The sequence below is a fragment of the Taeniopygia guttata genome, chromosome 9 (genome assembly GCF_048771995.1).
Source record: "Taeniopygia guttata chromosome 9, bTaeGut7.mat, whole genome shotgun sequence".
Taxonomy (NCBI): Eukaryota; Metazoa; Chordata; class Aves; order Passeriformes; family Estrildidae; genus Taeniopygia; species Taeniopygia guttata.
The window spans coordinates 16746190-16759351 of NC_133034.1; the positions used below are offsets into that span (position 1 = coordinate 16746190).

At 39.2% G+C, this 13162-nt stretch overlaps 1 protein-coding gene across 1 annotated transcript in view; it reads left to right on the plus strand.

Annotated features, from left to right (window-relative positions):
- Positions 1–13162, plus strand: part of PSMD1 (proteasome 26S subunit, non-ATPase 1) — a 64008-nt gene that overhangs the window by 36514 nt on the left and 14332 nt on the right. Inside the window, 2 exon segments of the mRNA NM_001256467.1 lie at positions 6089–6203; positions 8053–8169. Of these exon segments, the coding sequence (NP_001243396.1) occupies positions 6089–6203; positions 8053–8169 (232 nt within the window).

The window sequence follows — 13162 nt, forward strand, 5'->3', positions numbered from 1 at the left end:
AGGTTGGCTTGCAAGCATTTTTGCCTCTTTGGTGCATTGTTTAATTTCGGAGAGATGACAAACATACCTGCCCTTTATGATGTTTTCTGAACTTTACCAGGTTTGAATTGTTTGAGAAACACATCCTGCTCTGTATCTATTACAGACCTGCAGCAGGTTCTTCACTTCATCTTCTGGCCAGGCTTTTTGTGCTGACCACTGTCCTGCCTCTGTGTCCAGCTCTTCTCCCATGCTAATGATGATAAACCTTAAATCTTGTTAGACCCCACTCCTGGTCCACTGTAAACTGAATATTTGAACCATAAATAGATATTATTTTTATTTCCTATCCCTTGCTGTTACTTCTGTTTTCAAACTGCCAGTGTGAATTTTATAGAGCCATGTCCCCATCAGATATGAGCTGTCTCTGGTGAGTGCTGTTCAGTCAGTACATATCATTCAAGTTCACTTGCTGTGCTCTACATGAGATAGTTGCAGGAAATTCCTGGTTTGGGAATAGCTGGGATCATTTTTGTCCAGAGAGAGAGATGGGGTGTTTAGTCTACACTGAATATATCAGTTTGTTGCATTTTTCTCTGCAGGTTTTCTGTTTTCTATATATCTCCCTTTCTGTTGCACTTCCCCTGCTCCAGAACAAAAACTGTGCAGTTAATATCTGCATTTCTGCTTTATTAACTCATTTATGGATTAAATGAAACTTCTGTTAAGCTTTTTTTTTTTTTTAATTGCCACTGCACCGCTAAAACAACTTGTGGAAATAGTTCTGTATAAAATGATTAATTCATGACCAACAGTTTTAAAAAGTTATAAATATTTAGATTCTTATGAAATATGACTGGGGACACTTAATGAGGAATTTAGAAGATATATTTGACCTTGTTCTTCAATTCTCTGATGTTTCATTTTTCAGTGAGTTGTATAGTCCTTAAATATTTAGACTAAAAAATAAGTGCATGTTAGTGATGCTTCAGATGCTTCCATTTTTAGTCTCGATCATGAGACCAGTGTGAGGAGTTTTTTTGAGTATTCTGTATATTTACTTATTGATGCTATGATGTATTTTTATGTTTATATATGTAGAGTTTCATATTTTAAAATTGCTGAAATATAAAGAAAAATTGCAGTAGTGCATTAACCTTGAAGATGTGCAGCTTACAGGATTGGAGATAAAGTACTCAAAGGATGTGGTTTTAACTGATCTGTGATCTAAGACACTTGAAGTGGAATGTGCTCCAAGATATGGCAGTCTGAGCTTTTAGTTTATCTTGTTGCATGCCTCCTGGGAAAAAAAAGATTACAGTGATTGTTAAGAGCCAATGTAGCTAACTGTGATCCTCAACTTTCAGTAGCTCAATAAGGCTCTTGGAGGCAAAGCCTAATGAGAGCTACAATATCTGCAGGTATTGCAATTGTAAAGTCTTCCAGAAAAAAAAAAAAAACAGTTTAGGTCAACAACATTGATAGAAAGGGACTCTGACCACCTTCTGTGTCCAGCTGACCTGGGTGGTTTTTTTTTCATATTAGTCTGTGTTAACAATCAACATCCTGGTTTTCATTCTGTTAATTTTTGCACTGGAAGTTTAAGAAAAGCTTTCTGTCATCTCTCTTTGGAAGTTTTGCAGAATTCAAAATTATCTTTGCTTTCTCAGAAACTCTAGGCTACTTACAAACGAAGTATCAGCTTTGTATGGAGAGAATATGACATACATATACATATAGATATAGATATATTTCCTTATATAGATATATCAAAGAAATAACAGCCCCAGAAAGGAGTTCAGAGTTGAGGCTAAGGCAGCTGGGCTGGAGGCAGGCAGCTCCTCTGTGTTTTCAGTGGTTCTAATTTCTGGGAAGATTCAAAATCCATAGTGTAGGTGTTTGTTTCTTGCGGAGGTTTCAAGAGCAGCCAGTTGGTGAGTAAAACTAATAAAATGCCAGCTATTATGTTTTGCTGAGAATCTCTTATTGCTGTCTTGGTGCATCTTTATTTTTCTTTATGATTTTGTTTGACTTCTGAAGCAAACTGAACTGGATCTTGGAGGAAGTCCTTCATCTGCAGCCCTTTTATCACAACAGTAAAACTGATCCTCATGTAGGGTGGAAACAAAACTCTGGCTGACTACACTGTTGAAGTCTCATGGAAGAAACTTCTTTAGATTTTTTGTTTCTTTATTAACTTAATTTCCTGGTAACAGAACAAAGTTGAAGCTAGTTATGATGCTGGGATTTTTTGTGTGAAGGTCTGGGTTCACTGACGTCTGTGGTTTCATGGCTTATGTAGGAGCAGCTGAGCAATTTGCAGATAAAATGAAGGAAATAATTGGGCCATTTTTTTGTCATCATTTTGCTGTTGTAGTAAAGTGTAATTGCAAAAGCACACTGCTTGAGTAAAACCAGTGTTAGGAAAAAAGGAAGGAACCAGTGCATTAAAGATAATTTGGTTTTCAAAAATAGACATTGTCTATCTTTCTAAGATGCACAGTCCAGTTTAGAGACATGCCTTAGGCTTTAATGTAGGAATTTTAAGATGAAATTACTGGACTCTCTTATGGGAAGGTCATGCTAGACGACTATGGTACATTGATTCTGTCCTCAAAATACATTAAATCTACTCCAGGCTTAGCATTTTTACTGTGATTTTAAAGAGGGGAGGAAAAATTTGTGTCTGCAAATAAAATGTCCACCCATTGAATTTCCAACTGTTATTCTGGTATTTCATGTGATGTTATTTTCTGTGCTTAACTTGCAATAATGACAGATATCTGTATTAGGACTGAGTAGGAGTAGTGGGTTGCTGAGTGTGAGTTGTGACAAACCATTTCTCTTATTTAGTAGTGTTATTAAGATTTCTCACACTCTTCATTATTTCTCTCCATCTGTCATCAGAGGTTTCTACTCTGTAACTGCATTGATTGAGCCATCAGCAGTCAGCAGAGTGGTGGAGGTCTCCAGCAGGGAGCCAGGAGGGTGGACCTGCTTTGGGAGCCTGTGTGAGGCTTGGTACCAGTGAAGCAGAAACTTCCTCCATCAGCAGGGGGACTGTCCCTCTTCCCTCTGGATTGTGCTGGATGTCACGTCAGCAGCTCAAGGAGCTCTGCTCTCTGTGCAGGGCCAGGGGAAGGAGAACATGGTCATGTTTTAAACATACTCCCCAACTGGATTACCCAGATGGAAGTAATACCCATGGGAGCAGAGTTGCAGCGTGGGACTGCTTATGAGGGCATTCTGACTTTTCTTTTGATCACTTGACAGAATAGTTTTGGGTTTTATAAATTATTGGAGCGTGGGTTTGGGTTTATGCGGGCTGACCTTTGGCAACACTGTGTTGGACTTTGTAATTACAAACATCTCAGCAATAAAGGAGTAAGCAAATGTTACTGCTTAAGCATTGATGCCAACAATGCTCTTGTGCACTGAGGTCCTGTTCCTCCAATACACACTTTTGCAAGACTCTTTCCCACTTTTTGATCTGCCTTCTAGGTTTCTGTTAAGTGAGAAGACATTTTTTTAAGACTAACATTTTGAGAGAACTGAGGAAAGTGGTGGGCCCTGTTAAGTTGCTGTGACTCCCAAAGTGGATTTATGGAAGGCCTGTTTGACCATTTTATGGATCGATTTGAGATAAAAGTATTTCAAATAATGGCCACAAATAATTTAGATCTGGCTGAGAATTCAAAAATCAATTAGTGTACGTCAATCCTGATTTTATAATAAAAACTGTGTTAGAACTTCTGAGCCTGCAGACACAAATATGTGTCCAAGTTAGTGATTCTATAAAATCCAGCTTTCTGGACAGGCATTTAATGATTAATGCTTCAGAGTGCATAGTCACATCATTGCCAGAAAGTGTTTTTCTCTTCTTTGGTTCATAATATGCTTGTTTAACATTATCTGAAGTAAAGCAAACACAAAGGTGTTAAGGGTCTTTGTGCAAGAGCTGAAGTCTTCTGTGCAGCTGAATGCTTGGCCTCATTTATGATAGGATTTGTGTCTTCGGGTCTCCACATCAGCTCATTTTAAAGAAAACATTGTCTAAGATTGTTATTTGAGCAAGAGACTGATAGTTTTAAATACGTCTTTTAGTTTGTGGTCTTCTTCATGGGGCACAACAGAACTGTTCTGTTGCCCAGCTTTTCTCCCTTTCTTAACATTTGCCATCATGGCTTCATCTTAGAGGCAGCAGTTTCCAGCAGCTTGGTATTTCCTTCTCTCTTGTGGGTTTTTTGGCTGCCGTTGAAGGCTGGGGGGGTGGTAAGGTGATGTTGGTAGGTGGGATTCTTTCCCCATGTGGATGCTTTGGGAAGACTCAGATGGAAGTAGTGGGTGGGGGAAGATGTGGGTGCTTGCTGAGGCATTGAGTAGCCTCTGAAGCCTGGGTGCCTTTGGGCCACTTCAGCAGTTCTGGAGGAGGACTGGAGCCTGTGTGGTGGTGCTGCCTGTCAGCTGGAGTAGGAGAGAGGAATGCAAAGAGGAGTTCAGGACTAGCTGTCTGAGGAGACCATGGGAAAGTGTTGAAATGGGAATAGCTAGAGTAGAAATTAATTGTTTATATGTGTAGAGTGTAACTGAAGTATGAGTGTGCCATTATATGAACAGGTCTTTTGTCTCCCATCACAATGAAAGAAGAGAATGAATTCGATTATTGCTCAAAGTCTTTTTCATTACTGTTTTCTATTATTTATTTAAATAAAATCCATTCTGGAGTATATTCTATAGTGGAGTATATTCTATATATTTCCTCTCTCTTGAGTTGTTGAGTGCCTTGACAGGCAATTATTTTACATGATGCCATAATTCCTGTGTACAAACAGGTACTGCTGGCACCCTCCACTCTCCATCTTTCAATGTAGCAAATGTAAGAAAGGAAGCGAAAACTAATGTGCTCCTGCCTTCTTCCTAGGTACATTTTAGTCTGAAATCAGTTTACAGCAGAAGTAAATGGATTGCAAGACTGCTTATAGGATTGTGAATGTGATAGTTAAAATGCTAGTCTGGGCTGCAAGACACAGTGAGATAGCATGAAGAGCCAGATGATGTTCACTCTATAAACAGATATAATGAAATCACTTACAATTTATGGTTTTACATCTTTCTTCTTCATGAGCATTTACTTACCAACTGCATTCCTGCATTGCTCTTCTGTTCATCGTGCCATGAGACTCGGTATGCTGAAACTGGCAGTATTTGATATTATTGTGTGGCATTAAAATGAAACCAGGGATAAATATGACCATGAAGATAGAAAATAAATCAATATATTAACACCTGTGAGTTCTGCACTATTTCAGAAATACTCAGTATTTACAAAGCTGTTTGCATGAGCAACGTATGCTTCTGGCTGTGGGAAATTAAGGCTCTCTTTCATATTCCAGCACTGGGCTGGAAGTTTTGTTCTTGTAGTGACCAGTAGGACACTGGTTCCAAGCTGGCAAGGCTTAGAGCATGTATACTCATTTCAGATCTCTTAAAAGGCAGCAACAGTCCTAGCATGAAACTATAAGGAGGCAGCAGTAGACGTTGCTCATAAACTGATTGGAAGTGTGTGTTGTATCAGCATTTCCTCCTGTGCTGTGATTTACAGCAGTAGGTGGGGGTGAGGAGGAGTTGGCAGAAGCTGTGATTGCAAAAGGGAGTTTGGGACCCACCAACCTTGAAGGTTGATTGATACTGGAGGTGAGTTTTGTGTCTGCTGATGGGAAATTTAGTGCTGTGTGTCTTACAGAGGGTAAACCTCTGCTAGTGGAAAGCCTGTCAAAAAGGCATGATTTCTGGAGATCAAGACTTCAGCCTCAATAGATACATCATTCTGGGTGATCTTTTAAGGGCAGAAAATAAGCGCTAAGGAAGAATTCACTAGTGGGAACTGTGTGTGATTATCTGCAGTGATAGGGAAGTTTATTACTCTGTTCTCTTAGCCCATTTGTTCCTCCCCTCTGGTTAAGTTTTGAGAAATGAAAAAACATACAGTGTGGAAGAGCAATTTGAAATTTTCAGATGTGAAGAGAATGAAGCCACCGTATTTTGAAGCTCAGTGCCATATTTTGAAGAACACTAATAATATTTTTTTTTTTTTTTTGCCTTTCTCTAGGACTCCAGAGCAGTGTCCAAGCGTGGTTTCTTTGCTGTCAGAGAGCTACAATCCCCACGTGCGTTATGGGGCTGCCATGGCTTTGGGGATCTGCTGTGCAGGCACTGGAAACAAGGTGAGGGCCAGAAAGAAGCATCTGTGGCCAAGACTGTTCCTGCTCCCTCCTGTGTCAGACACATTGTGTGCAGACATCACATATGCAGATGGATTTCTCGCACATGTACACTACCAGCCAGCTGGAGTACTGCACTACTTTAAATTCTTTAACTTTTCTGGGCATAGAGTTTCTTTTCCTGCTTTACAGAATAGGTAAATTAGAATGTTTTTATACATAACTGCCACATTCTTGGAATTTTGTCTTCAAAACTTTTCTTAGATTTTTCTTACTGTCAAATTGCCACTGAACTTTAAATGTATGTTCAGTACTCCAAAATCAATACTTCTTTGCCCTTGGAGTGCCAGTGACAGGAAAACAGCATGTGTTTTGCTTAACTTCTAGCTCTTTTCATCTTTCCTGTGATACATGATTCATGGAAGATCCATATAGTAAAGCCAAGTGCAATGAAATTTAATTAAATGTATTGTAGTTTCAGGAGTGTAATTAACAACCAGCACATTTTATGTATTCTCACTTTATAAGTATCAGTGAGGGTTAATTCTCATGGATTATCAGACCATTTATAGTAGGATTCCGCTTCTGCTGAGGGAAGTGAGCACTCATTGGAACAAGCAGCAAGTAAACTTGGAAATAAGCTCCCTCTGCTTCTCCCACATGTGTATAATAATCTGTAGTGGTACAGAATTGCAGTTTCAGAACAGGTGCACAGACAAAGTAATATGTCATGCTTCTCAGTCTTTGATAAATCTCTTGCTTATCTGTCTCATCTCTTCCTGTATTAAACATTTGGTCTGTGGCTCTTGCGTGAGCGCTCCCGAATGTCACTTGTGCTGCCAAAATCACAGAATGCTGACGTGCACTGCCTGCCATCTTTAGTAGCTAAAGCATGCAGATTTGAAAGCAGATCTGAGAGTCCTATTTTTATCCAGGTCGCATTATTCTCAAGTGGAAGGTGGAATCAAGGAGTTAGTTATTTTTAACCTGCTGCATCTGACAAGTTAATTTAAGTGGAAATGCTTTTAGTCGCAAGAATGAGTCTTGTTTTATTTCCAGATACATTGTATGATGACCTAAACCATCTGATTACACAGAAACATGTCTTGCAGAGCTTCTATTAGTAGGTTTTGAAGGCCCAAATAGATTCAGTTTTAAAGATCAAAAAGTTCTGCATTTTGTCATAGTGGGCGTTTCATCCATGGTACTGAATGCTTGCCAAAGAGTGAATGAGTCACCTTCAGGTGAAGAAGTACAGCCTCCAACACAGCTCAGATGGCAAAAGCAGTCTTAGTGAAGGCATGATATTATTTTAGAAGTGGTTCTTTGAAATAATGTTCTGTATAAAATTAACTTGTTTTTAGAAGCCTCACCTAATGGAAGTAACACCAAGAGGGGTCTGAACTGGGAAACTCTTGCACTCTGCACTCAGCTGCATTTGTTCATGTCCTCAGTTTAAGTATGGACAGAAGTATACTCTGAACAAGAGATTGCTTAAAAGATGCTGAATTCTACAGGTGCTAACAATAAAGTATAAGGCAAAGAATTTGGAATCTAATGTGATGAACACATCTGTTGCTTCTACCTGTTGTTTAGCTGTTGCCCTGTTTCTGCAGGTAGATTTTGTTCCATCCATCCTTCATTTGTTTTTCGCATTTCTTTTCTTCACAATCTTTAGATTAAAATCTAGAGAAATACAGATTTCTGCATCGTTTGCCAAGAGCAGGCAACACATTTTTTTAAGTATATCTCATAGCATCAATCTGATAACCTTCCATTGGAGAATTGAATCCTGGCATTCTAAAAATAGTAGTATTAACTCTATGACTCTGTATTTCTTCTTTTTTTTTAGGAAGCAATCAATTTGCTTGAGCCAATGACAAATGATCCTGTGAACTACGTGCGTCAAGGAGCTCTCATTGCGTCTGCCCTTATCATGATCCAGCAGACTGAGATCACCTGCCCAAAGGTATTGTGGCACACCTCACATACCTCACGTGCCTCTTAGGTGGGAAATTGTCTTGGACGCCAAATCTTTAGTGCCTGGCACTGCATGTAAGCACTGGCAAGAGACTGCACATGCCTTGTAAGGAGCCAGAGCTGAATGTACAGTGGGAAGCTCCTGCTTGGATTAGAGCATGTGCTCTGAATGATGGGAACATGGCTGATGGAGGGCAGCATTCTAACCCTGGGCACACAAGAATAAATGCTCTTCTTTAAAAGGTCTCAAAGCACCTTGTAATGATAGGAAAGTGACTGTAAAGACATTGGTTTTGATGATACTAAGCTTAGTTTTGGATGTGGTCATGCAGAGAGGTCCTGTTAGAACAATGTTTCCTTTGTAGTTCATTTTTCAGGTGAAACAACTTCAGAACTTTCAGAACTAGCTTAGTGAGTTTATAACTCCTTATTTTAATGGAGTTTTCTGCTCATAAAGTGAAAAGTGTTGCATATGCTGTGTTTAGTTTTTAAAAGTAGGTTCCCTGTGAGTGTGTGACAGGTGATGATATGCAAACATTTGTACAGACTAAAAGTCCACATTGGAGAAGCTCTGAGGTTCCACATTTCACCTGCTCTGGTGAGTGCTGAGGCAGAGCAGTAGCTGGTACTTTGCTATTTATCTGCTGCATATTGGTTGCTTTTATTGATGACATTTTAGAAATTGAACTGTGATAAAAACAGACACCTTTTTACTGCATTTGGATGGGAAGAGGGAAAAAAGCCTCTGTCCAGTGGAAAATTTTACTTGGGAAAGTCAGAGAAGGAAATCTACAAATGCAGGTATTTGGGTATTTCTAAGTCATGGAACATGAAAATTTTTTGGCAGACAGTTTGTTCCTTTGAACTATTAAAAAAAAAAAATAAAGAAAAATGTTCGTTTTCACTGAGCAGAATCTGGGAATGTTGTTTGTATTATCAGAACTGTAATTCAGGTGAATAAGCCAAGAATAGTAGTTCACTTGAATAAACCAGTGGAGAACACTAGACTTCTGTTGGATCCCCCTGTCTTCCAAGATACAAAGTTTCTGTAATGTGAAGTTGAATTATCTCTCTGTGGAAAGAAATTAATTGTTGTTTTTATTGTTTGTTCCTTGTTCAGGTGATTGGAATGCTGGCCTCAATATAGGAGATCAGGTTTAATTATTCTGTGTTGCTCTAGTACTGGACAAATTATATAGCTCTGCAGTGCCTCAGTTTCCCACCAGAAAGAATTAGGGATTTATCTGTGAAAGGACATTATGAGGATTGATTCATTTTAGTTTGCAAAGCACCCTAATCCTCTTGGGATGGGAATTGCAGTCAACTCTGAATCAGTCAGCCATCCTAAAACATGAGTCACTTACTGAGTCTGCGTGTTGGAGTTTCTGGCTTTTTGAGATGATAGGTGAAAGACTGTTTGTCCTAAAGAAAATAGGGTAGGAAAATAGCTAGTGAAAACATTATTTGAGGTGTGTAATAAGGCAGATCTCTTTTCCCAAAGAGGCCTGGAAACCTTGACGTGATACTTTTGCTTGATAAAAGCAGGTGGTTAAAATAGTTGGCCAGCAAATACAGGATGAGATATGTAGCTTGGGAGTCAGTGGCTTGTTTAAAAATGGGGCCAGAAACTGAAACAGCTTGATGCCAAATTATTGCCTGATATAGATACAGAAGGTAATTAATTGTCTAGTCAAAGAAGCGCTACAGATATTAAAAAACAAACCGAAACAAAGTTCCAGATTAATAAATAATACCTAAAATATTCTGCCAATTCAGGAACTAAGTACAGAATCCACAAATTTTGTTTTTTATAAATACCCCAAAAGTTGGTTATAACCATTATTGTTTCTTGCTCAAAAGTAAAAGAAATATTTTGAGGGATATGCTTCCAATTAAGTTAGTCATTATCCATGGGAAACTTTTTTTGGAGCTCTCTGCCAATCTGAAAAAAAAATTACTTAACTCTGATGTGAAGGGGTAGTTCTTCAGAAAAGGAGCCATTTTTAGATTGCCAGGACATATTTTGATCTGATTAGATTCCTGAGTGACATGCTGGACGCTGTGTGCCACAGGGTCTGACTTGGTGCATATGGGTATTTGAATTGCTGAATAAGGACCTAGGAGGAGGAATGTGATGGTTTTTGTAACCCACAAGCTGTACAGTCTTGATGGGGTTACAGAGAAGCTAAATTTTATGTATTATCATCTCACTGCTTCTAAATACTTTGTGATTCTTTGCATGTAGAAGATGGTGGTTTTAGTTAAGATCGTGTCATAGAGCCTGGCCAGCTTCCTGTCATTGCTGCTTGGTTTTGTCTCTTCTGGGATTTTATATATTTTTTTAGTTAACTTATTATTAGTGAGCTTTGGGTTAGAAATACTTTCAATTCTCTGATGATCATTTTGGAAAGATGGTAGCAAACAGTCTTCCTTAAATAGTTCAGGATTTTTTTGGGAATAAAATGCTGTCAGAGTTTTGAGAGCGTTGCAACACCAAAATGCCAGGAATAAGCAGAGATTTAAGAATCAAAGTATTTTGGTTTAAAAAAGCCATTTTTATTGTGAGAAAAGGGTAGATGTATGCCTTTGAATTAACTTCATTGTGATCTTCCTGTTGTGTTCGGTCCTCCTTTTTGTTGTGCTCAATCTTTGTTTAAATGAATAATTCAAAGAATTTAAATTTAAATAGTTTAAATAAAGGATTGTGAAATAAAGAATTGTAATTACGTGAACTCTTTGAACTTGCAATGCTTAAGGGCCAAAAACGGATAGCAAGTGTTGAGTAAAGGTGATTTGGTTTCTTTGGAGTTGAAACAATTCCTCTATGTGCAGCCAATGTGATTTTTCCTGACCTCTGTTGATAGATTTAAGAACCATATTAGTACCAGATATACAATATTAACAAGTTTATTTTGTATAATGGAATCCTAAATTATGTGATGAGGTCATCATAACAGAAATCAATGACAACTTCAGAATATGTTTGCAACCTGCAGGGCAATTAAGTCAGCAGTTTTGGAGACAAACTACATGTTGAACTACTTGAAAAAGTAAATTTAATTCCTGGTTTTGTGTTAGGATAGTCATCTTGGCAAAATGAGAAAATATCAAACAGGGTCAAGCCTTTTTCTCCATTCTCCTTCAGTCATAATGGCTTTTATCTCCATCTTCCTTCAATCATATTGGCCTGTTGTCTTTAAGATGTGAAGAAACCAGGACCAGATTGCTGTTGGGATTTTTTTTCCCCCATTTAGATGAAATGCTAGGTCTTGCTAGGGTGCAAGAATGATTTTGCAATATTCTGGTAGCAGCTTTACTTTATGAAAGCCCACTACTGTGAGATGCTTCTGTTCACTCCTTCAAGAGGGCAAATGTATGCAGAATAACTTCATCTATTGAAGAAGATATACAACATGCAAACCATTTAAAACCTATTTTATTATATTTTGTTAATGCTCTTGTTCTTAAGAGCTTGCATTTGCCAGAAGCATTGTGCACATCACCTGCCAGTATTTCCTGTAATTAACTCTTTATAAAATCTTGTTCTTGACAATCTCCTGGGCTTCATGTGCATGAATACTGTCTGGTGGAGAGAGAAGTGGTAAATAGCCTGATAAATGACAGCTCTTGGTGGTAGGAAATGGTGCTGTATCATTCTCATATCTCAAAGTCTCTGTTGTTTCCTCACTGTTTCCAAGGTTCTGTGTTTGGCTTCATTTGAACTCAGTGCCATGTCATTTTGGCCAGCACTAGTTATCAGAATGGGGTGTGTGTTTTGTTAGAAAGATTAAATGAGTCATTGTCTATATTTTAGTGTTCCTTCTGGAAGCTGCCCAAATAAATTTCTAGGTAGCATTTCCAAATGCTGTAGAATTTTTAAGTGCTTGACGATTTCAAGGGAGAACAAAGCTTGTGAGTTTCATAGCATATTAAATAAACTTACACAGTAGTTTGGGTTGTGCTTGTTGCTGTGGTTTGAAGGAAAAATAATAGCAGATAAAAGAGCTTTACTAGTCAAACTCTGGCAGGTTTTGCTTCAACAGCTTAAGAACTGGCTGGCTGTTGACATCCTGCTCCATTTTGTAGGAGATGAGTCCCCCAGCACCTTCTCCCAAGAGATGGAGCATTAGCCCCATGTGAGGTTAATACCTTCCTGAACTGCTGCAGCCAGAGCTGCCAAAGCAGGCTTTCCTCTGCAGCAAGGAATGTTTTCAGCTGGGACCTGATCCAGTCAAAATTCCCATTCCTGTAAAGCATTTGCTTTGTAGGAACAGCCTGAACAAGCATGTGGGCTTGTTATGCATTTGAGTGTTGAGACCTTTGGTCTTAATTCTTGGTCTGAGTTGGCCAAACCCCTAAGTCTGAGCAGGATAATCTCTCACCCTTTCATAGAACAATTTTGCTTCCATTGACTTTAAACTCTGGAAAGGGCACACTTACTTAGTGCATTTTCCAGGCCTGGCAGTGATCCATGGCTCACGATGCACAGGTATGCAGAACTTACATGAGCACAGAATGCTCTTGAGAAGGAATTACATATTTTGTATTTTTATAATAGATGGCATAAGGACTGTTTCTTACTGCAGCTGTTAAGTGCTTGTTCATTGAATGCCTGCTCTCAGCTGGTCTGTAACCTGTCCCTGTCACCTGGAGAGGTGGCAGTTGATGTGCTCAGGTTGAGCAGCCAGGTTTCTGTCCTTGGTCCCTTGTCAGTGTCTCAGACACCTTACTGCCCTGCACAGGGTCCTGGTGCCAAAGCTGGCAGGGTCCTGGTGAGCTTGTTGCCTGGGTGTTCTGTTCATGTGCTCTGTTAATGCACATGTGAGTAGGAGCTGAGGAAGGTTTATTAGGGAAGGGGTGCTCACAGGGGCAGTGCACCTGTCCAGGGGGGTGGATGATTTCCCTTTCTAGCCCTGTCTTACCTTCCCAAGTGAGGTGTTCCTGCCCTCTGTTCCAAGGGCTGCTCTGTCAGTTCAGACACC